Source organism: Zootoca vivipara, chromosome Z2, assembly GCF_965207765.1.
Source record: "Zootoca vivipara chromosome Z2, rZooViv2.hap1.1, whole genome shotgun sequence".
In the NCBI taxonomy this organism is placed as follows: domain Eukaryota; kingdom Metazoa; phylum Chordata; class Lepidosauria; order Squamata; family Lacertidae; genus Zootoca; species Zootoca vivipara.
Window position 1 is genome coordinate 11,504,919 of NC_142585.1, and position 25,103 is coordinate 11,530,021.

General features: G+C 46.0%; 1 protein-coding gene across 1 annotated transcript; it reads left to right on the forward strand.

Annotated features, from left to right (window-relative positions):
* Nucleotides 1–2,564: 2,564 nt before the first annotated feature.
* SLC25A5 (solute carrier family 25 member 5) lies at nucleotides 2,565–11,227 on the forward strand. The gene is made up of 4 exons (XM_035113801.3): nucleotides 2,565–2,799; nucleotides 6,685–7,171; nucleotides 7,293–7,433; nucleotides 10,836–11,227. The coding sequence occupies exons 1-4, from the start codon at nucleotides 2,689–2,691 to the stop codon at nucleotides 10,991–10,993; spliced, it is 897 nt and encodes a 298-aa protein (XP_034969692.1). The 5' UTR covers nucleotides 2,565–2,688; the 3' UTR covers nucleotides 10,994–11,227.
* Nucleotides 11,228–25,103: the final 13,876 nt, after the last annotated feature.

Sequence of the window (25,103 nt, forward strand, 5' to 3'; positions counted from 1 at the left end):
ATTATCAGGCTGATTAGATTATCAGAAGCTGCAGAACTGTGAGTTGAACAGGATTTTTCCCCTTTGCAAAGTAAACTCAACAACTTTGAGCTGATCCTTTAAAAAATGGGGCTTTTCCTCTTTGCAAAAGAAGCTGCACAACTGTGAGCTGATCTCCCCAAAAACAGGGTTTTCCCCCTTTCCTCCTCTGAAAACTAAGTGCGTCTTATGGTCAGGTGCATCTTATGGAGTGAAAAATACGGTATATACTAAAGAGATGCTGTAAATGTCTTTTGCATTTATGCAGAACAGAAGGATCGATTTTATTGGAAGTCTCACTATTACTGAAATGGGTTCTTGTAGACCCTAGCAAGGTGCAGAGAACTTCCTTCACACCAAGGGTGCCCCAGAGCTTTCTGGACAACATTCCTAGGACCACATGTCAGGTATGGGAAGGTCCATAGTCAAAGCAATGAATGTAAATGTTACCTAGTTTCTAGGCACACAAACGCCCTTCTATCCATCCAGGCAAGCGGAAGGCATCATCGGAGTGCATTGGTGGCTGCCTGACACCCATTGGGGCTGGTAGGGCAGAAGACCGGGTACCCCACAGCAAATGGGAGCTGGAGCAGATAACAGGCAGATCCAATTAATTCAACTTCTGTTTCTTCCCTCTGCTCAGTTCTACAAGCATGTCGGTCACACAAGCATGCTGGTCAAAGATTGAGTTAACTCTTTTATTAGGAAAAACCACACAATCTTCACATACTTGATTTGAGTGTCAGGCCAACGGGCATAGTAGCTCATTCCTAGTACACATACTCCATGAAACTCGGTTGCCAAGACTGAAAGTCCCTGCTCCCCAGTCAGGGATTTTCCTGGGCAATCAGACTCTTCTTACATGTAGTCAACCTCTCCTCCACCCTTTTTGTGCCTCTTGGTTCTGGGAGAGAAGGGGGGAGGGGAGCTTGTTGCATCAGGAGTGGGAGACACCCTTGCTTTTTCACCAGCCCAACTCACATCTATTTCTTGGCATCCCCCCTTCCACCCTCCTGCTTCTGCTTCTGCCACTGATTCTTGGCTTCTCTCTGCCACAGACTCTCCCCGCTCACTAAGCCCTGTTAACTAGTCTTCTCCCTCTTCTCCCCCTGACCACTGATCATCGTCCCATCACCACTCACCAGGCTCTGAGCCTTCTTCCCTTGGGGGTTCCCCAGCTGGATCCTCCCACCAGTCCGTGACATTAACACTAACACTATGGAGGAGGAAGCTGGCAAGCAATGCCATCCTCTGCTGGTTGTAAGGAATGAGGCAGGCAGGTGGGGGCTGGCTGGGGCTGGAATGTGTTTGGTGGGACAGTGTGCCACATGCTCTAATTCACCAGCCTCCACTGTCAGAGTACACACCCTGAGGCATCATGCCTCTACCTGTTGCTTGGAATTGCAGGTGGGGAGGGTGCTGTTGCACCTTCAGGTCCTCCTATAGGCATCGGGCTGACCAGTACAACAACAGGATGCTGAACTCAGTGATCTATTGGCCTGATCTAGTTATTGGTATCTGTCTTGAGAGACAATGGAACGCACCTCTGGGGGTGAAGTCAAACCCACTGAGAACCACAGTACCTGCTATGGCTGCAGAGACCAGTAACTCAAAATCGCTGTCTCCTGTGTTGTTTTTGCTGAGTTAGCAAGCCTGGGCAGCATAGGAGGCAACTCCTATGGGCTGAGGTCTCTTCGGCCCTCCCAGTAAAATACCCCCCCCCCCAATGTTGATGGACATTGCCATTCAAGTGATGTGTGTGCACCACATCATGTGATCAATTATGCAGGGTGGGGCTTGCCTGCTCCACCACCACCACATTTTATTCAAGTTGGCACCCCTGCTGGACAGCATGTATGGAGGTCCTGGGCTGCCCAGATGACAAGACCCTCCTCTTGGCCTCGCTGATGTGGTCCAAGGGGAAGCAGAGCAATACGTTTGGCACCAGCCGCGCTGCAGGAGTTGCTTTCTCCTACTTTCCCAGGTCGACGAGTCCCATTTGCCCCTGACCCAGTAGGGCTGATCTTATTGAAGGACACCGATTCCACCTTGCTGCGGTCAACCAGAAAATGCATTTAAGGACACACAGCCTGTTCTTTCCCGAGGTTGCCTGGGGAACACCCCGTCTGTGTCATCGCACGTCACCCAGGTGCAAACCCACCCCACATCATTCCGTAAGCGAAGCCCTGCCCCCACCTTCCAAGGTTTTAGCCAATCTCCATCGCGCGCTTCTCCCAATGCCCTCCATCCGCTGCAAGCCTTGGCAACTTAGGATCAGGGCTTCCTTGTATTAAGGCATCATAGGCAGCCAAGGCCCACCCTGGCTGCCAGGGGTCCCACAAGAGGAAGGAGCACAGAACTCCCCCACCCTCACAGATTGCCACCGCAGTTCTTTCTTCGGTCCCTCCCTCCAGCTCAGGTCCAATCAGGGCAATGGGAAGCGGCTGTACGTAGATGCTCGCGTTTCCCCTCCCTCTGTTCCCACGTTAAAGCCTGCGCGGTATAAAAACCGGCCATTTAATTTGCTCGGTCTCAGTGAGCCGGCAGCCTCCCTTCCATCTCCGTGTGTGCAACCATCTCCCCTCCCAACGTCTTCTCTTCCGATCGGATCTTAAAGCAGTTTTTGTTTCACTTTTTTCCCGCGCGCTCAACCTTTTTCCAACCGGCATCATGACTGACGCGGCTATTTCTTTCATGAAAGATTTCTTGGCGGGCGGCGTGGCAGCCGCGATCTCCAAGACAGCGGTAGCCCCTATCGAGAGAGTCAAGTTGCTTCTTCAGGTACGACGGGGTGAGTGGGTGGGTAGGTGGAACCGCGCGCGTTTCGATGGAGAACGGTGGAAACGATTTGGAGAGGGTGGAGGGAAGAAAGAAGGGGATCTTTTAAGTAGTGGCTCTCACAGGCTTTGAAGTCTGCTGGGGACGACGAGGAGGCCGCGCGGGGTTCCTCAGAAGGGGTCATAGGCGGGTCGAATGAGTTGAAAGGCCTCTTTTGTCCAGGGTGCGCTGGGGCGTTCCGTGCGCTATGGCGCGACAAGCTGTTCCGGCGTTCTGTCTTTGTCTGAAGCAGTGCGGCCTCGTGGCGTATCCCGACTCCGAGGAGATGCGAGGGAGTTTTTTTTTTTTTTTAAGGGTTCTCTTCCCTACCTTCCCCACCAAGGTCGCGCCAAGGAGATGCAGGCCGGAGCATCCTTTGTTCCCTTTGAACCCAAGAGAGCAACAAAATTAGATTTCCAGCCTCAATTCTGCGCCTGCCCTGCCGCTTGCTCAGGAAGAAGGCTCTTGCTGGCCCAGGTGGAGTGAGTGAGCCGCAGCTTTCTCTGGCATCCAAGATCAGCCCTAAAATTCTATGCTAGGCTTGTGATCGGGGTTTCCTATGGGCCAGGCCTCTGTGATGGTCCGAGGCAAGCTGTCGACCTCTGCCCACCCCACCCAAAAGGAACACGCAGTTCTTTTTTTCCCCTTTAAACGTGCCGGTCGAAGGGAAGGAAACCCCACGCTTGTTGGCAGTTTGCGTCGGAGCTGCTGCTGGCGAAAACTAGTTCCGCTTATGCAAATCCCCGCCTGGCGTTGGATTAGTTGCGGGGGAAGGAGAGGCTGGCAAGGAAGGTTAACGCGAGTAAATCGCGGCCTTTCCCCGCAGAGAGCCTGGGATGCCTTTCTCTCTGCTACTGTTGAGGGCAACCTGCCACTTGGCAACGTGGCTGCATCCAAGCAGCATCGCCTCGGAATTCGAGGAGGCACGAAGGTGGCACTTCATCCCCTCCAGCGTGTCATAGTTTTTGGGCAAAGCCCCCAAGGTCTTTGAAGTGGAGCCTCTTTGGAGCTTGGGAGTTACCTGGCTGTGTGAATGATAAGGAGGCATTTAGCACAAGGTGCTAAAACCTGTGATAAAAACTCAAAACTCCATAAAAAATCTTATTAGGGTTTTATTTCAAAGAATCAACCCAAAAGTTTGGGCAGGTGACCTTGAAGGCAAATCTCTAATGGACACCAGTTTGAAACTGTCTTGCTACATAAATGGGCCACCTGACAAGTCTTTGTATTCTTGTTGCTTCAACAAAACATTGCTTCCCTGCATAAGGGAGAGTAAAGTGTCAAAATTTAACTAAATTTGCCTTTCAAAAACTAGGGTGTTGTAGCAAGAGAAGGTCTGTCAAGGTCATGTGGGTGGATTTAAAGTACTGATCATAACCTATGGTAGGGGTCTACAACTAGAGACAGGAGGGCCAGATCAAGCTCCTTAAGGAGTACTCGCAAGAGCTGCCAGTTGCTAGAGATGGTCAATGGGAAACTGAGATGTGTTGGCCATTTTATTTGGGACACAGGTTTGTCTTGTCACCTTCCAGTCCCTCCTGTGGATTTAGAACATGGAGCTGTGGACACCTTGGGGCCTTTATGAGATCTGGAACACCTTGTAAAAGAGGTCACCTTGCAATGAAGTTATCATTGGCTGGATTACAGGCATTGTCTAGCTATCTTGCCAGAGGCTAAATAGAATGGAGCCTGAATACAGATTTGAGAGATGTCCTATCAGGTAGTTATTAGGTTCAGCAAGGATACAGGATTCCATCTCTTATCGGACTGAGATTCTATTCTATACTTTTTAAAGAATGTTAAATAATGCCTGGTGTTTTCCTGAAGCTTACTTCACGTCCATGGTTATCACTCTTGCTTTCATGCCTCAGAGGCAAAAAAATGCACCTAAACTTTGTTAACATAGGTCTGAAAATGATGGTTTGTGATTAGGCCTGGGTCAAGTGTGCCTAGAAAGGACAAAAGGGGCATTCAATGTCTTTCTCCTATTGCAATAGGCTGGAAAGAAGAAACTGAAACTTAATTCTTAGTCCTCGGTGTGTTGTGGCTCCCAAACACCGCAAACCTGGAAGTAAGTGTTCCGGTTTGCGAACATTTTTTGGAAGCCGAACATCCGGCGTGGCTTCCAATTGAGTGCAGGAAGCTCCTGCACCCAATCAGAAACTACACCTTGGTTTGCGAACAGTTCCGGGAGTTGAATGGACTCCCGGAACGGATTAAATTTGACAACCAAGGTACCACTGTAGTTCTAAATCGGGGTCAGCAACCTTTTTCAGCCGTGGGCCGGTCCACTGTCCCTCAGACAATGTGGTGGGCCGGACTTAATTTTGGGGGGGGGGGAGTGAATTAATTCCTATGCCCCACAAATAACCCAGAGATGCATTTTAAATAAAAGGACACATTCTACTTATGTAAAAACACGCTGATTCCCAGACCGTCCACGGACCGGATTGACAAGGTGATTGGGCCGCATCTGGCCCACGGGCCTTAGGTTGCCTACCCTTGTTAAACGGTGTAAGAAAAATGCTTAGGCCCTGCTTGCTGTAAGTACTTGTGAGTCAGAAAGAATGATTTAGGCCCTGTAACATGATACTTCTAGCTTGAGCCTTGCTGTGTGCTATTTGGTTTCCCCAATAACCTCCCTTTATTCGGTTACAGCAGGCATTGGGAACCTATGGCTCTCCAGATGTAAAGGTAAAGGGACCCCTGACCATTAGGTCCAGTCGTGACCGACTCTGGGGTTGCTGCGCTCATCTCGCATTATTGGCCGAGGGAGCCAGCGTATAGCTTCCAGGTCATGTGGCCAGCATGACAAAGCCGCTTCTGGCAAACCAGAGCAGCACATGGAAACGCCGTTTACCTTCCCGCTATAGTGGTCCCTATTTATCTACTTGCATTTTGATGTGCTTTCGAACTGCTAGGTTGGCAGGAGCTGGGACCAAGCAACGGGAGCTCACCCCGTCACAGGGATTCGAACCACCGACCTTCTGATCAGCAAGCCCTAGGCTCAGTAGTTTAGCCCACAGCGCCACCTGGGTCCCTCCTCCAGATGTTATTGGACTCCAATTCCCATCAGCCTCCCCCAGCCCAACAGTTGGGAATGAGGGGAGTTGGAGTTCAAGTGGCAGCCAGTAGTCTTCTTCTGGAAGGAAATATTGCCACAACATCTGTTATATTAATCTTCATTATCACATGGGTGACATGCCTGTATTTGAGTATTTAAACTGTAACTTCCAGTGTCTCTGGATAGTTCAGTTGGTTAGAGCATGGTGCTGATAATGCTAAGGTTACAGGTTTGATTCCTGTGTGGGACACCTGCATATTTTTGCATTGCATGGGGTTCAACTAGATTATTGTCAGTGTCCCTTCCAACTCTGATTCTATGTGTAAAGAATGATGTACTATGTTTTCTCACATAGCTTGATACTGATTGCTCTATTGTTTAAAATACGGTATATGTTTAAGTATAGATCTAGAAGGGCCACAGGACTGCGCCCCGCCCCCCCCCCCCCGGCCAAGTTAGAGCTTTGGTCCATATTCTGGAGAAAAATAAGCAACTATGCTAGATTTCTTAAGCTTGGGAAGAGCCACATTGTCAGTGAACATTGAGGCATTGACAGTGAAAGGATTTTGGGGATAGTATTTTGGAGCCTAAGGAGAAGACTACAGAGAGATAAATCCATTTGTGGCATAGCAAGTCATGGTTAAAAGGATAGTCTGCAAGACACCTCTGTTTTAACCATGGTTTATGAACCATGGTTAACATCAGCTATGGTTTGCTATGGCTTAGCCATGGATTACATCACTGACTATGCAGCCAGACTTAATTTCAACTTTCCATTTTGGCAGGTGCAACATGCGAGTATGCAGATCACAGCAGACAAGCAATACAAGGGCATCATGGACTGTGTGGTCCGGATCCCTCGAGAGCAAGGTTTCCTGTCCTTCTGGCGTGGCAACTTGGCCAACGTTATCAGATACTTCCCCACACAGGCCCTCAACTTTGCTTTCAAAGACAAATACAAGCAGATCTTCCTGGGTGGCGTCGACAAAAGAACCCAGTTCTGGCGTTACTTTGCTGGAAACCTGGCATCTGGTGGTGCTGCTGGTGCTACCTCTCTGTGCTTTGTCTACCCTCTCGACTTCGCCCGAACCCGTCTGGCGGCTGATGTGGGAAAAGCTGGGGCTGAGCGTGAATTCAAGGGGCTTGGAGACTGCCTGGTCAAAATCTTCAAGTCGGACGGCCTTCGGGGACTGTACCAAGGCTTCAATGTCTCTGTCCAAGGCATCATTATCTACAGAGCTGCTTATTTTGGTATCTACGATACTGCAAAAGGTAATTTTCTTCGGCTTTTGCTGGGGCTTTTGGTAGTTTTCTTGGCTTCCTAGTCAAAGTTCAGAAGTATGGATGCTCAAGAACAGCATTTCCCCTTATTTCTGATTTCTTCACTTCACAGGGATGCTTCCTGATCCAAAGAACACACACATCTTGATCAGCTGGATGATTGCTCAGTCGGTTACTGCTGTTGCTGGCCTGACCTCTTATCCCTTTGATACAGTTCGGCGGCGTATGATGATGCAATCTGGTCGCAGAGGTGGTAAGTATCAACGCCCCTGCAGGGAGCACAGAAAGCACAGCTGGTGGTTTTGCTACCTCTGTGAATATCTATGCAGTCCCACATATGTGGGACATGTAGCTGTATACCTAGCAGGGACATGGGTGGTGCTGTGGTCTAAACTACCGAGCCTCTTGGGCTTGCTGATCAGAAGGTTGGCAATTGAATCCCCACGACTGAGTGAGCTCTGATTGCTCTGTCCCAGCTCCTGCCAACCTAGCAGTTCAAAAGCACACCAGTGCAAGTAGATAAATAGGCACCGCTGTGGTGTTTCTGTGCGCTCTGGCTTCCATCACAGTGTTCTGTTGCACCAGAAACAGTTTAGTCATGCTGGCCACATGACCTGGAAATCTGTCTATGCACAAACGCCAGCTTCCTCAGCCTGAAAGTGAGATGAGCGCCGCGACCCCATAGTCGCCTTTGACTGGACTTAACTGTCCAGGGGTCCTTTACCTTTACCTTTACCTAGCAGGCATGTTTTGGGTGCACAGTGCATTGTCTACTTTACCAGACTGAAAGTGTGTCCCATCTAGCTATGTATTGTTGGTTCTAGCTGATGATAATATCTTAAGTTCAAGCTTGGCTCTACTACCTGGTTTTCCTTGGTGGAAATCATAGCTAGAGCTTGTTTCAAACAAAAGCATGCAACTCTTGTAGATGACCTACGTTGTTCTGAAACTTCATGCAGGTAAATTGAGTGTTGTGGAAGGGATGTTTCTTGCTAAAGGACAGAGAGACAGGTTTATAAAAGAAAAAGAGCCACACTGCCTTCTGGAGTCTCTCTAAATTTTATTAGAGTAGATTCAGCATAGGCATAAAATGGACTGCTTCTTGGCTGATGGCTCTGTCATGTTAGCTGCAAGTGTGCCAATTCTACTTCAAAATAAGAAATCCTGTAGGAGAAATGCAAGATCTAGAAATTCGAGGAAAATGCTAGACTTCTGTAAAGCTGTCTCTTTGGCCTGTCTTTTGCTCCTTTAGTCATCTCTTCAGCAATAGAGAGCCAGGGGGTTTCTATCGTGTGAGAGCAGGTGGGCTAAAGCAGTGTTTCTCAACCAGTGTGCCTCCAGATGTTTTGGGACTACAACTCCCATCATTCCTGACCACTGGTCTTGCTAGCTAGGGATGATGGGAGTTGTAGTCCCTAAACATCTGGAGGCACACTGGTTGAGAAACACTGGGCTAAAGGTCCTTTAGATACATTCTGTATATATGATCTCTCCCAGTCTAAAACAGCGAATACTTGTTACAGGTAGGTAGCCGTGTTGGTCTGACGCAGTCAAAATAAAAATAAAAAATCCTTCCAGTAGCACCTTAGAGACCAACTAAGTTTGTCATAGGTATGAGCTTTCGTGTGCATGCACACTCATACCTATGACAAACCTATACCTATGACAAATTTAAATGGTCTCAAAGGTGCTACTGGAAGGATTTTTTATTTTGATTTTGATTGCGTCAGACCAACAGGGCTACCTACCTGTAACTAGTACTATGGAAGGCACCACATTGAACACAAAAGCTCATACCTATGACAAACTAAGTTGGTCTCTAAGGTACTACTGGAAGGATTTTTTAATTTTTATTTTGACAGAGAATACTTGTTAAATGGGACCCAGAGTGGGACCCAGGTGGCGCTGTGGTTAAACCACTGAGCCTAGGGCTTGCTGATCAGAAGGTCGGCGGTTCGAATCCCTGTGACGGGGTGAGCTCCCGTTGCTTGGTCCCAGCTCCTGCCAACCTAGCAGTTCGCAAGCACCTCAAAGTGCAAGTAGATAAATAGGTACCGTTCTGGCGGGAAGGTAAACAACGTTTCCGTGCGCTACTCTGGTTCGCAAGAAGCGGCTTAGTCATGCTGGCCACATGACTGGGAAGCTGTACGCCGGCTCCCTCGGACAATAATGCGAGATGAGCGCACAACCCCAGAGTCGGTCACAACTGGACCTAATGGTCAGGGGTCCCTTTACCTTTACCTTACTTGTTAAATACAAAGGTTATCCAGCCCACCTGCTGCATGACCATGTCAAGTAAACTCATGCATCTCAGTTTCACCATTTATTACAAGCTCCTAGCATCTGTCCGTTTCTCCCTTCAAAAGCTTCCAGAATAATTAGAGGTTTGAATAGTTTAAGAGGGAAAGCATTCTTTACCACTACAGGGTACCATTGAGAAAAGCACTGCAATCTATACAAATTCCAAACATGCAGCCATTAACAAAAGGAAAACACATTTTATCATGCTTGACAAGATGAGTGGCTCATAGGGAAAGGCTGTAGCTCTGTGGAAGAATGCCTACTTTGCATGCATTTGATCCCTGGGATCGCCAGGTAGTGCTGGAAAAGATTCCTGACTGAAACCCTAGAGAACTGAGGACAGCCATTATGGACAGCACTGAGCTAGATGAACCAGGGATCTGATTTGGTACAAGGCAACTTCCTATGTTCCTAGGCACTCTTTCCCCCTTAAATTTAAAAGTATGCTACAGCATTAAATCCTTATTTCTGCTTGGCTACATGTGGTAATAAGTGGCCTTGAATGGCTAGCACACTTAGCCAATGGGAGAATTTTGTTCCACTTCCCAGCCCTCTAGTGAATCGCTGAGATTATCCCAGAAGTAGGTGTGTTGGACAGGGACGGATCTACCATAAAACTAATGAACTTTAAACTTCAGGGCCCCCAATCCCAGAAGAGTCCCAGAAGTTACTTTAGTCCATGTTGCTTAAATTTTTTGGGTCTAGTAGACCAATTTTGAGTTCCACAACTGGAAAACTACAGTATAAGGCATAGGGGAAAAATTATTCACACCAGTGACTTTGATATGTGAGAGAATCCAGTACAGCAATTTTTACCAAAATCTGAGATGCAGTAGTTAATAAAATGAAAATAAAAATGGTGGTGATCTGTTGTGGAACAACCCCATTGAAGAAAGTAACAGTAGTTACCCAGACCTTGTTGCTGTTTGCAATGGGGGCCCCATAACAGTTCAAGCTTCAGGGACCCCCTAATGAAGGTCTGCCACTGATATTGGGTATTTTTACCCTGAACGCAAAGTAAACATGGTAGATAGTGGGATGTAAGAGTACTTTGTCTTCACTGCTCTTGCCTTTGGCTCAGCCCTCTAGTTCCCTTGCCCTGCTAATTACTTAGTCTATAACTTAGCCTATTCCTTCCTTATCTCAACCCTGATTCCACTTTACTCCATTCCTGTTCCCCCCGTGTTGAATGGTAGACTTCCCAGAGCTTCCTCCTAAACTCATGTTTTGCATGCATTCATGCTGCACAAATCAATATATGTGTGGAAGCCAAACAGTACAGCAGGATTGCAGTATGCATCAAAGGAATCACTTGCTCTCCTGTGCCAAGTTTTCTTTCTCTTTTCTTCTTTAGCTGACATCATGTACTCTGGTACAATTGATTGCTGGAAGAAGATTGCCCGTGATGAAGGAGGCAAGGCTTTCTTCAAGGGTGCTTGGTCCAACGTCCTCAGAGGAATGGGTGGTGCTTTTGTCCTAGTCTTGTACGACGAAATCAAGAAATACACATAAGCTACTCCCCTCTCGGATGGCACTTACTATGTTATGTTCATGGACTGCGTCAAAACTATTTATCAGTTCCTACTGAAGTTTCTTCTCGTTGGCAGAGGGCCACAGTTCTGCTTGCCTGATCCATTTATCAAGTTGTTCCCCTGACAATGGGACTCAAACTTTATTTTTGTTCAGTCACTTCTGTTAAAATAAGTTTGAGATAAATAAAATTTAAATTTAAAAACAGAAACAAAAGTGCTTTTATTCTGCCTGTCATTAATAACTTGAATTATCCACACTTCACTGCTTTGAGTCGTATCGTTTTGCCAATGGTGCCAGTATTATGTGGATTGCAACTGGGAAGACTTAATAAGGGTGGTGGTTTTATTTTTGCAGTATATTTTGAAGCATGGCAGGTGGCGCTGTGGGTTAAACCACTGAGCCTAGGGCTTGCTGATCAGAAGGTCGGTGGTTCGAATCCCTGTGACGGGGTGAGCTCCTGTTGCTCGGTCCCAGCTCCTGCCAACCTAGCAGTTCGAAAGCACATCAAAGTGCAAGTAGATAAATAGGAACCGCTACAGCGGGAAGGTAAACGGCATTTCCGTGTGCTGCTCTGGTTTGCCAGAAGCGGCTTTGTCATGCTGGCCACATGACCTGGAAGCTATACGCCGGCTCCCTCAGCCAATAATGCGAGATGAGCGCGCAACCCCAGAGTCGGTCACAACTGGACCTAATGGTCAGGGGTCCCTTTACCTTTACCTAGGAGCTTTCTGGGGGTGGGGGCTTGAGTAAAATGACCTTGATTGGTCCTTCTCCTAGTGAACCTGCCTCCTTGCCCTGGCCACCTCTACCGATTTACATACCGTAGTTTTGTCCTCTGGGCCCCACTGGCATAACCACCCAGAGGGAGAGTGTAAGCCAAATCTGCTCTCCAAGCACATAACCAGTGACAGGAGCAAGCAGCAGGAAGCACTGATTGGCCACTTGGAAGCAGGTGGGCCTTAGCGAGTTATCCAACAATACTGATGCTGACTTCAGCAAGAAGGGTAATGAGTGGTATTTTCTGAACGGCTAATTGTCCAGGAACCAATATGTTTACTTCTTAGTTCTGCAAAAACGTAATATAAAACAATAGCCCAAGCAACTGTTTAGAATTACTCACGTATTGGGAGGTTAAAGTTACGATATCCAGGAGAAAATATAAAAGCCATCTTCATTCATCCCAAATCACCTTTCTATTAATACCTGTGAGTCACAGGTTGGTTAAAATTATGTTCACCTCTGGCGCTGTGGTTAAACCACTGAGCCTAGGGCTTGCTGATCAGAAGGTCAGTAGTTCGAATCCCTATGACAGGGTGAGCTCCCGTTGCTTGGTCCCAGCTCCTGCCAACCTAGCAGTTCGAAAGCATGTCAAAATGCAAGTAGATAAATAGGAACTGCTACAGCGGGAAGGTAAACGGTGTTTCCATGTGCTGCTCTGGTTTGCCAGAAGCGGCTTTGTCATGCTGGCCACATGAGCTGGAAGCTATACGCCGGCTCTCTCGGCCAATAATGCGAGACGAGCACGCAACCCCAGAGTCGGTCACGACTGGACCTAATGGTCAGGGGTCCCTTTACCTTTACCTTTACTAGCAGCAATAGATGGAGTCCATTGACCTGTTAGAGGTTTTTTTAAAAACAACAACAACAACACAATGCTTTAAGAGGTAAGAAGAAAATAAACATGGGGCTTTTATCTTTAAATTTCACAGGTAAGATTTAACTTTATGCCGAGAATGCAAACATGAAACATACTGGCAGGACTTAATTTCACTTATAGATTCTATTCTACACTAATAGAGTAAATGCAGATGCTGGGAGGATTATATTATAGCTAAAATAGGCCACACAGAAACAACAAGAATTGGCAAGTTAGGGAAAACCCAAGGCTTCTAGAAGAATAAGTTGTTTTAATTCCCCACTGAGGGGGGAAGAGGGACGTGGGTCGCACTGTGGTATAAACCACAGAGCCTAGGGCTTGCTGGTGTTTCCTTGCGCTGCTCTGGTTCGCCAGAAGTGGCTTAGTCATGTTGGCCACATGACCCGGAAGCTGTACACCAGCTCCCTCAGCCTATAGAGCGAGATGAGTGCACAACCCCAGATCATCCGCAACTGGACCTAATGGTCAGGGGTACCTTTACCTTAGGGTGGGAAAGATTGCAAATGTCCCATAAAGGACTGGTCATACTGAGTAGATACAAAATGCTAAATCTCTCTTGTGGTGGCAGTGAAAAATTGGCTTGAGAATCCTGGAAGAAGATGTGGCTATTTTATTGCTGAGCCCCATAAGTCTACCAAGAAACACACATGAATGTGCTCAGCATACACTTCCCCAAAGTAACCGCTAGGACTGATATTTGCAAATACATAATTACAGCAAAACACATTTGATGTCTAAGGCTACCCCAAACTTCGCTGCTTGTGGGAATGGGAATGAAATACTTCTACCATGTTCTAAGGAAACCAGTTCCCATTTTCTTTCCTGCTTCACCAGCCTGAGTGATGGAAAGTTTCATTGTTTAGTACTTGGCTACAAATGGAGACCATAATTGTTAAAAGGCATTAACTGGAACATAGAGTTCAGTTCCAAGGACCTGACCTGGAATCAACACCATAGCTATGGCTCCCTCACTGTACAGCCACTACCTCCTTCTCTGCAACAGTGATATGAATGATATACAGCAGTTTCATCATGCTCACATGGCTGGATGAGGTCCCCTGGTTGCCTATTCCAAAAAAGGCCCAGATTCCTTTCAGGCCCGGCTCTAGGGGTAGTCTCAGTGGCACGGGGCCGTGCTGCGCACCGCACCCGCCCACCAGGGTGGGGGTGCCGGAGCGATCTCCACGCCAGGGCGCCCAACCGGCTTGAGACGGCCCTGATTCCTTTGCCACGTGTTGCAGCTTGGATTGGAAAGGAAGCCATTGGGATTGGGGTTTCCAGTTCAGCAAGTTCACCACCTTCCTACTAGAGGTTGAAAATCTTTCACGTTAAATGTACAATAGGAAGTGCCTTTCTTCTTTTTTCAAAATAAAGTGAGGAAAGAAAAAGTGCATGGAAAAAAATAAAAAGGGTATATTATAGCACACTAAATGTAAACAATTTCACTTCCACACATTATATATATATATATATATATATATATATATATATATATATATATATATATATATATATACACACACACACACACACACACACACACACACACACACACACACTAATGCGTATAGACCTATTACTAACATATATTCCTTATTTTTTTCTTTCAAGGGAAAACCCAGTAAGGTCCCTTGCAACACTATTTTGGGATGCACTCCAGGTAACATTAAGCATCCAGCTGATGAGGACTTAAAGGTGTGGTTGTACATACAGTTAATTTTGTGCAAGTAGAACTTGCAACAAACCTTGGAGAGTCAGCCATGATCTCTTTAGTACCTTATTCTGTTCCCCACCTGGTTTTTTGTCTCTTCTTTTCTTCCCCTGATCAGCCAGCCAGCAGTGAACACATTCAGTCCTCAACAGATTGTTGTTGAGTTTTTCCCTCCTTAGGGTTTCTTCCCATAAATATGTTTTGTACTTCTGCAAACTCCAAGTTTCCTACTGCTGGCGCCCCCCTTGGTGATGCCACTTGCGCTTATGGAAACAGCAACACTTATGCTCCAACATCAGAAGCAGAAAGAATAGTACAGTAGTGTCTTATTGTTGCTAAAATGCTTGGCTGAGCATGTGTTGTCTAGTAATTCTTAAAACAGTCTGTATAACAGGCCACTTTTAGCTCTATATGGCTGATTCAGTTCACATTTAAATGTGGCCTTCTAGCCAAGATGGCGTTGAGAAAGCTCTGCATTTAAAAGTGAACTTGCCCAATTTGCCCTTTCAGAAATAATATGCAGACTGCATAAATCTACATAAATCCAGTTCTCCAGCTGATTAATGTGTACAAAAATGCATAAGCTTGGCTAAAATACATATATTAATGAAAATAACAAAACAAAAAGAATTACATTAGAGAAAATTGCTTCACAAAAATATGTATACTAGGGAAAATACCTAAATGTATATTGGGATAAATTTGCATTAAAATGCTTAATAATTTCCATGAGGACTTTAAAAAAAAATCTCAAACTGATGTGGAAATGTGGAGCACTGAACTTAAGGTGGAAACAAATGAGAAGCTGAGGGAAACCAAAATTGGCAAATTCACTCATCCCTCTTAGCAATTAAGGTGTGTCCACTTAGGCTATGAATTGCTTAATAAATAGCACTAACATATCCCCTCATGAGTCAGATATGTTGAAATCAGATGAGCCTTCCTCTCTAGGCATCTGCTGCTTCTTCCCTTTCCCCCGGCCCAATTTATCTCTTGCCAAATTGGGTTATATAACAGTTTCTTTTCCTGGAGAATCAGTGGTGTTGGGGAAATAGTGTGCTATTTTACACCTAACTTGCCACTCCAAACAATTGAGGGAAATCAAACTAGTGAAAGCCATTTTGGTTTGCCCTCTTCTCGACACCCATCGCAGAGATTTCCTAGTGACTCCCTTACAGCTAAAAATTATTGATTTACAAAGAGCCTGTAAGCCAGTATTTGTTGAGGAATGATACTCCCGAAACTACCAAGATTGATTCAGGGGTACCTGGCCGAGATCTTTAAAGCTAAATCTAAAGATGCCTGATTTATACAATGCACACTATCTAGTTTTTTATATATTGTATGTGTTTGGATTTTCAATGTATTTGGATGACTTTGTATGATTTAGTGATTTTACTGTTTTAACTTATGCCAATAAAAGCTAGTACAGTAGTAGTTGTGTGCTCACTTGCTCACTCTACTACTTCTGGTAGTGAAAATGTTCAAGTGAGTAATCTTTGACTTCCCCAGGATTACCTGGTGAGTAACAACCCTCCAGCAGAAGTACAAGGACAACTCCCTCCCTGCCCCAATTCTCCCTGCCCACTTTCTTCAGATGCTAACTAACTACTGTATTGTGCAATTATAGTTGGCAGCGGGACAGTATATTTGATCAGGCAACAGGAGCCTCCAGCCCTTCAGGCTGCCTCCTCTTATCAGGGCCTCATGACTCTTCCCAAATCCCAAACATGCCCCTCTGCAAGACCACACCTCCTCATCAGCCCTGATCCTTGTCCTCCCCAGGTGCTTTTGTCTCTCTGCAATGTGTCCATCTCCTTGAGCTGTGGCAAGGTTTCTTGGTTGCCAGGAAAGAGGTATGCATGGTGTGGGTGTGTGGGTGTTGTAGAAACCTTTGACTTCTGCATGGCTGGAGTGTAATAAACGGTGGTGCAAAGGTAAGAGTCACATCCATGCTCTTTTCCTCACTTTTGATGCTGGCACCAACTGGCTCTGGTATGAGGTCCCCAGAATGTTGCCAAAGAAGGGATAGTACGTTATAGGAGTTTGGGAAGTCGATTTATGACCTAAAAGGGAGGTTCTTTCACATTCATTGCTTGTTATTTACAGAGTGCTTTAATTGGGATAGTAACTTACAATCTTTTATTGACAAGAAGTTGTGTTAGATACTAGGTCATTTGCTGGGAAAGTCATCTGTATTTTAGTGTTTTGTTGGAAGCCGGCCAGAGTGGCTGGGGGAACCCGGCCAGATGGGCGGGGTATAAATAATAAATTATTATTATTATTATTATTATTATTATTATTATTATTATTATTATTATCTGCACAAGCTCTGAAGGGAATGGAAACTGTGCCAAAGGCCTGCCATTCATTTTGGCTGGGCTTGTACAGGAGGAGAAGGGATAGCTTAGCTGGTCAGAGCAGGAGACACTTAATCTCAGGGTTGTGGGTTTGAGCCCCACATTGGGTGAAAGATTCCTGTGTTTTACTAGGTGATCCTTGTGGTTCATTCCAACTACAGTCATACCTCGGTTTAAGTACGCTTTGGTTTGAGTACTTTCAGTTTAAGTACTCCGCAGACCTGTCTGGAACGAATTAATCCACTTTCCATTACAGTACTTTCCATCGGAAAGTTCGCTTCAGGTTAAGTACGCTTCAGGTTAAGTACAGACTTCCGGAATCATGTTAGCCATTTTATTAAGGAAAATAGTTTGTAGCTAAAGTTTGACCACTGCACTGCCACAAGAATCAACCATTGTATAATGTGTGGGAGTTTAAGCTGGCACAAACCTCATTGACAAATCAGCAGGCCCCATGATACCAGCACTCCAATGTTGGCACTGCCTTCCTATAGATATATGGGTGCAAAGAGACCCATTGGGGGAATTTCCCCCAAAACAAACTCTAGGATCAAAGGAGGGATTTTCTTTGGGACTGCAGTGGGAGAGGACCCCCCCCCTCCATACAAGTTCTGATCCCTTAATTAGCAGCGATTTGCATGTTAAATCGTCACAGTAATTTGGTCCTAATAGGATCCGAAGAATGTCCAACAAGCTGGTTTCTCTTGCTGCTTCGTGCTTGAATCCTCCTGCTGACTGCTTTAGTGACGGTGTGTTTGTGCTGAGCAGGAATTTTACACAATGTGAAGAATGCATCTCTATGCTCTGTAGGGGAGGGCAAGCAGGCGGCTGAAAAGTTATTGCCAGAGAAGTACATTGACCTTAAGAGCTTGGCCTGGTAAAAAGACAGAGGGAGGGAGGAGCACATGGATAAATAATTGCCAGTTCATGGCAAAAGCCAGCACTACTAGGAACTATATGTTGATCAAACAGATGTCACCATGCACTATCACAGATATAGCTAGTCCAGGGAGCTTTTAACCTGGATACATGTAAAAAAAATAGTAAGTAATGCCAGCAGGTACTGTGCACAAGATTAATAATAATAATAATAATAATAAATTTATTATTTATATCCCACCTATCTGGCTGGGTATAAATGAATTGGATTTCACTGTAAGCGTGAAAAAAAGAAAAGTATGTTCAGAAATAGAAAGTAGTACAGCTCTTTCTGGACTGTACCACTTCAGGTTTTAAAGGTAATGGGACCCCTGACCATTAGGTCCAGTCGTGACTGACTCTGGGGTTGCGGTGCTCAATTCGCGTTTTTGGATGAGGGAGCCAGTGTACAGCTTCCAGGTCATGTGGCCAGCATGATTTCTAGTGAACTAGAGCTACACACAGAAACGCCGTTTACCTTCCCGCTGTAGCGGTACCTATTTATCTACTTGCACTTTGACGTGCTTTCGAACTGCTAGGTTGGCAGGAGCTGGGACCAAACAACGGGAGCTCACCCCGTCGCGGGGATTCGAACCACCGACCTTCTGATCGGCAAGCCCTAGGCTCTGTGGTTTAACCCACAGCGCCACCCATGTCCCTCACTTCAGGCTTTAGGCTGAGATATTTGTTTGTTTTTATATGCCTGTTGTCTTTGTCCATGGAGTTTTCTTGGCAGGGATACTGGAGTGGCTTGCCAGTTCCTTCTCCAGGTGGATCATGTTTAGTCAAAACTCTCCACTATGACCTGTCCATCTTGGGTGGCCCTGCATGGCATAGCTCATAGCTTCTCTGAGTTATTCAAGCCCCTTCGCCACCACAAGGCATTGATCCATGAAGGGATCAATGAACATGAGTCTGACCAACTGCAGGAGGCAGTGGAAGACAGGAGTGCCTGGCGTGCTCTGGTCCATGGGGTCACGAAGAGTCGGACACAACTGAACGACTAAACAACAACAACATTTGTTTGTTTAATATGTTTACATGCCGTCTTTTCACTTCAAATGAAGCATCCAAGGCAGCAAACATATTTTTGAAGACCCTAAAAAACAATTTAAAATACAGAATGGATGAAAGTCAACAATCTAGGAAATGCCTGGCAGAGTACATTTTTAGAATATGGTTAGGTCAAAATACCACTGGAGCAAGAAGCTTTACAGCTGCATTGGAACATAAAGGAGGAAAGGGTGAAATGGACCAGGGAGTTCCAGTGCTTGGGCAGCAGAGAACAAGTGTTGTCCCATAGAATAAGAAGAAAACACACCTTCCCATAGAGGTATATGAGAAAAATCTCCCTGACATAATAGCTTTCCGAAAATCCCACATCAACGTGTGGAAAAGCAAACACACGCTAAAGACAATCTGTTCTGATCTATGCTACAAAAAAAAATAAATCTTGTTAAAACATGTGTTCATGTCAGCTGTGCAGTTTGGTTTAGACCAAACCAAACCAGATGTAGAAACTTTCCTCTATATCCAAAGCTGCTTACCTGTCAAACAAGTTACTCAGCAGGTTCAGGCCAACCGTCAGGTATGCTGCTTCCTTCAGAAAGTGTGAGTCCTATCCTACATTTTCTTCATCCTCCTGCCTGCAAGTTTTTGTAGACAATATGATTTTCAGATATCTGGCAGTGCACAGAACTTTTCCTTATTTGAGAACAGTATAACGCTGCAGGTAACTTTTAGTTTATAATTTTGGCACTCTAAATTTTGATAAATAAATCACAAAAATCATTTTAAAAAAATAAAATGAAATAAATGTTCGGAATTTCAGCTTCCTTCTAGCTCAGTCTTTGCTAACCTGGAACATTCCAGAAGTTTTGGACTATAAGCTGCAGTTCAAAACATCTGGAAGGAATCAGAGTAGAAAAGGTGGACTCACTCACTGGATCATCACCTTGTCGTGGTGAGTGGGCTTGCATGTTCCTATGACCCTTGTGAGCAAAGCCGTCGGGAGTCTCATACTCCCAGTTGGGTCACCCAAAGCAGTAAGGTCAAAGGGGAGGAGCTAGACCAAGAATGACCCAAGAAGTCCTCAACGGCAGAACAGGCGGATGATAACAAGTGGTATGTTACAACGGCTGTGAAGGCGGATGCAGGTTGTAGCAGATAAGAATCTGCTGGTCGTCATGATACTCATGCCATCGGAATAGAGCCTTACTGCTGTGCACTGATCTACACACATAAAACAAATTCATGCACGATGTCCCCTAACCCCCACCAATTGTAAAAATTCAACCCACACTTGATCAAAAGCCACCTCATAAAAGGCAGTTCTAGAGGGAATTACCCAGGGAGGACAGCAAAACCTATATATGTCGTACTGGAGCGACACCCAACCGTGAGTGGTGTAAAAATCAACATCAATCAATTGTCTGTTTGTGCTCTACCACTGAACCACTGCCCTCTGTACATGACAGTTCTTTATTAAAAACAGAGAATACTGAATGACCCTTATTTCAAATAAAACTATTCCTGGAGTGCCCCTTGCCTTGTTTTTATTTTCTACCTCGCCTATTTTTTTAGACTACAGGATTGGCAGCAAATGAATGTACAATATGTATATAAAATTTTAAAAAGGCTGTTTTCTTTTTTGATTGCCCCTTGGCTTGGTCTCATGAGAGTTATATTCCAATTCATCTGGAAGGCACCAGGTTGGCAAAAGCTGCCCTCATGTATGGTTTTTGTGCATGCATGGAGCTGGGTTGTTGTTGTTTGGATGGAGGGAGGGAGTATTCTGTTATGTAGCCCGCCTCATCCATACACTCCCAAAGTGGTACAAATTCTGCTGAGCACACCTGAGTCTCTGAGTGCTAAGAGATCTCAGGAGTCCCAGCAAATATATTGGGTTTCGTATCCTTGGAGTGAAGGTCACTGGAAGCCTGCCAGTATTGGTTTTTCCTGTGATGTAAGGCTTAATTAGTCATATATACAGGCTGAGTGCAGCATGGGAGGCTCACAATATTAACACTGCTGTATTTGACTAACTTTGGCTTAGACTACTAGGCCCTTTGAAGTTAATGGACCTCAGTTGGTTATGGCCATTGACTTCAATTTACTACTCTGGGCAAAAGTGAGATGAATGCAACCCCAGGTTTTTAGGAGTGCCAGGGCCAGACTTCAGGGGGCTTCCAGCATGGTCTTCTCTCTCTCTCTCTCTCTCTCTCTCTCTCTCTCTCTCTCTCTCTCTCTCTCTCTCTCTCTCTCTGTGTGTGTGTGTGTGTGTGTGTGAGACGCGAACTTATATTCCTTATTGAAAAATAAAAAGTACAAAATTACAAGTGTGCAGAGTAAGATAAGACACAAAAAAAGAAGAAACAAGAAATAGTACCCATGTAGAAAACAAAACAGAACAACAACAAAAAGATATTGCTTACATTACCCCCCAAAAAAGGGTGGGACTTGTTATTGTAGTCAAACAGACCTTAATCTAGTATGGTATTTATAAAAATGAATTCCAAATGTCATTAAATTTGTCAATGGCAAGTCTACATTTGTAAACAACTTGTTCATGTTTAGCGAGTTTGGTGACTGTGCTGAAATCTCACACGCTGAACACCTTGCCACTCACAATGCAGCCACTTAGCCTTGGGCAGCAACCATACCAACGTAGCTCCTGATTGTGGGGGGTGGCGGCCATCTTAATTCCTCCAAAATGTGATGCCCTCATCTATTCAAGGTTGGGCTCCCATTCAAAACTAGTACTACAGGTACTGTCCATCCAGTTCACCACTACAACCATCTGGAAGCCTGGCAGGGAGGGCAGGGAGTTGCGACACAGCCAGTTTGGGCCAGTGAGGTCCCTTTCTGAGCCCCACAGAGATACTTGGCCAATGCCCAGCCTGACCAGCTGCTACCTCACCTGGCCTTTGTAAGGACATAGCACTCGATCTGATAGACAGTGGCCTCTGTGTCTCTTTTCAGCTCCACTCCAAAGCCTGACTGCCCTTTTTCAGGTGGGCACACCTTTCTGGCATTTCATCCAGCCAGATGTGCCAGAGGGGTGAGGGGAGGTCTGCTCATCTTCCATTATTAGAGTCTCCAGCTATTTCTTCCCATGACCACTCATTGTCCAGAGCTTGCCATTACAAAGCATATACTTAAGAGTCATACCTCGGGTTAAGTACGCTTCAGGTTGCATACTTTCAGGTTAGGTACGCAGCGGACCCGGAAGTGTTTACTTCCGGGTTCCGCCACACGCGCATGCACAGAAGCGCTCTATCGGCACTTCGTGCACATGCGCTATCGCTGCTCGGGTTAAGTACTTTTCGGGGTGCGAATGACACCTCGAAACTAATTAAGTACTTAACCCGAGGTACCGGTACCACTGTAATAGAGAAGGAACTGTCCCCGCTCCTTCCTACACAGAAACCAATCTTGCAGGTATAAAACATGGGACTAGAGAGGACTCAGAAAAACATCCCAAATTCATTGCAGCATAATTGGTCAGAGATTCGGGCAAAGAGTGACACCTCCCTGCTACCAGTGTGTGTGGGAAAAAATAGCTGAGCCCGTCAGAGACTGCAGATCAAGCATTCTGCAGCAACTGAATGAAGACTTTTGACTTCCATGGTTGTGAGAATGACCTTCAGCAGCAGGAAAGTGCTTACTTTCCCCTCCCCTTTCTCGTTTGCCCTTTGTCACCTGACTGAAGGTCACTCATGGGCCATGACAGTGTCCCCTCCCTCCCTGCTGCTGTGTTTCCTTTTAAGGATATTCAAGATGCCAGGAAGTGTTTTTTACTTGATTAACTAAAGCTCCACCTTTACTTATGTCATCATCACAACGCTGGGAAACTCTCTCTGAGTAGGCCTGCTGGGGCATTTGCAAACCGAAGGAGCGGGAACTGCTCCTCCTGAATCTGGAACGAGAGAAACGGTGGCCACACTCTTAAGATTAACATCCAAATCATTTTCAAAAGCAGAGTTGCCTCACTCTGCATCCTAAACTTGCTAACGATTTCTAAGGCAGGCAACACAGCGCTGCATCAGTTTGCAAACAAGCTAGCCACATGTTGCTGGACTACAATTCCCAAAATCTCTGACCGTTGGGTATGGGGGGGGGAAGGGGCTGATGGGAGTTGAAGTCCAGCAATCTCTGAAGGATTGCAAGTGGCCGAGCCTGATATAACTATTCAACCCAGTTGTTTGCTAAATGCCTGCAGTAAGCTGGTTCCCTGGATTCCATGCTGTTTCTTTTCGCCCAGAAGGCAGAGACCTGTTCTGACTAAACTACTGCCATTCTTATAAATCCTCTGTAGCCCTCTAAAAGATAACCTATCTGCCGAAGCGTGTGTTAGAGAAGCTACTACAAACATTTTGCTTTTAATTTCCTCTGCTGCGGTCCTATCTTCTTTGGTGTTTTGCTAGCAAGCCTTCTGTTTTGGTTAAACAAACTGATATGTTCTGATTTGGAAGGCTTCTGCCTGCTAGTATCTCCACACTGTTTTAACAACTCCCTTTGACTTCGTTGCCACAACAGCATAACAGTAGCGGAGCTGGATAGTTAAAGGATGGAAGGAGGCAGAATTGTAACAGGAGACCTGTTGGATCACTTCACACTTCATAAGTGGGACTCCTGCCCTTTTATCTCAGTAGGTGGGGGGGGCAGCAATGGATTATTTAGATATAATTAGGTTGAATCTTGTTCCAGCGACAAAGCTGGAGCAAGTTTCTCTTATTGGGGGTTAAGAATTTTACTAAAGTTTTTGGAAGTAGAGGCTGCTCCACTAGAACAAATGGAGCACCATCCCACCAGAAGTCCCTAACTGCCTATTCTCTTAGAATCGTAGAGTTGGAAGGTGCATGACTGTCATCTAGTCCAACCCCCTGCTCGAACCCACGACTCTAAGATGAAGTATCATGCTCTACCAACTGAGTCATCCCAGCTGGGAATTTATATCCAGTCCAGGTCTAGCAAGGGCTATTTTTCCTTTCTTCCTTAGTCCCTTGCAGAGCTCTGCACAGATGTAAAAGGTAAAGGTACCCCTGACTGTTAAGTCCAGTCGCAGATGACTCTGGGGTTGCGACGCTCATCTCGCTCTAAAGGCCAAGGGAGCCGGCGTTCGTCCACAGACAGCTTCATGTGGTCAGCATGACAAAGCCGTTTCTGGCGAACCAGAGCAGCGCACGGAAACACCGTTTACCTTCCCGCCAGAGCGGTCCCTATTTATCTACTTGCACTTGACGTGCTTTCGAACTGCTAGGTTGGCATGAGCTGGGACCAAGCAACGGGAGCTCACCCCGTCACAGGGATTTGAACTGCTGACCTTCTGATCGGCAAGCCTGTGGTTTAGACCACAGCAACACCCATGTCCCTTTTCTGCACAGATGTAGTTGGAGACAAAACAATTGGTTCTGGTTTCACCTTCTGTTGGGCTCTCAGCCCTCAGCCCCATCGGTCGCATTGGGTACCTGCCACCACTGCAGCTCAGAGACATCGGCCCATTCTGTTTCTCATCCTAAGCTTCCTTACAGGTCATTGCGAAGATAAAGGGGTGGAGGAGAACAACACACATCAACACCACAAACTCCCTGGAGGAAGGGTAGTATAAGACCACATTAGCCCTATTATGGCATTGGAGTGTATGGGATGTTAGGGGAGGGATAGTACCTATGGCAAGTGTCACATCATGCAACTTATTTAGGAGTTTGTCCACCTTTTGTCCCCACCCTGCACTCAGCTCTCATCTATGGCTGTCAGTATGCGACAGCAGCCACCACTCAGAAAACTGCTTCAACTGGCTGGGTAAATCCGGAAAGGGTAGCCAGTGGGTCTCACATCTTCAGTGAGGGGTTTCCCTTGCGTATGAGATGAGACCAGTAGTGGGTCCAACAGTCAAGAGGGAAGCTTCTGCATGTCCTGTGGAGGGAGGTAGCCCATCTAGAAGGAAAACTCTGATCCTAAACCTCTGCCGCCTTGCAGCCATACTCATTTGTGAGAAAGGCTTCAGGAGTAAACCTTGAAGCAAAATCTGTACCCACTGCATTGCAATACATCTTTAGGGGAAAGAAAAATCTAAGGCAGGGGTCCCCAAACTAAGGCCCGGGGGGGGCAGATGCGGCCCAATCGCCTTCTAAATCCGGCCCGTGGATGGTTCGGGAATCAGCGTGTTTTTACATGAGTAGAATGTGTCCTTTTATTTAAAATGCATCTCTGGGTTATTTGTGGGGCATAGGAATTCGTTCATATCTTTTTTTCAAAATATAGTCTGGCCCCCCACAAGGTCTGAAGGATAGTGGACCGGCCCCCTGCTGAAAAAGTTTGCTGACCCCTGGTCTAAGGAGTAAACCCTACACAAATCAAGAGTGGAGTCCCAAGAAAGGTTGGGTGGCGCCTTGTACTCCTCCTTCCAGCAACTCCTGCAGCCAAACTGGTGTCAAATGT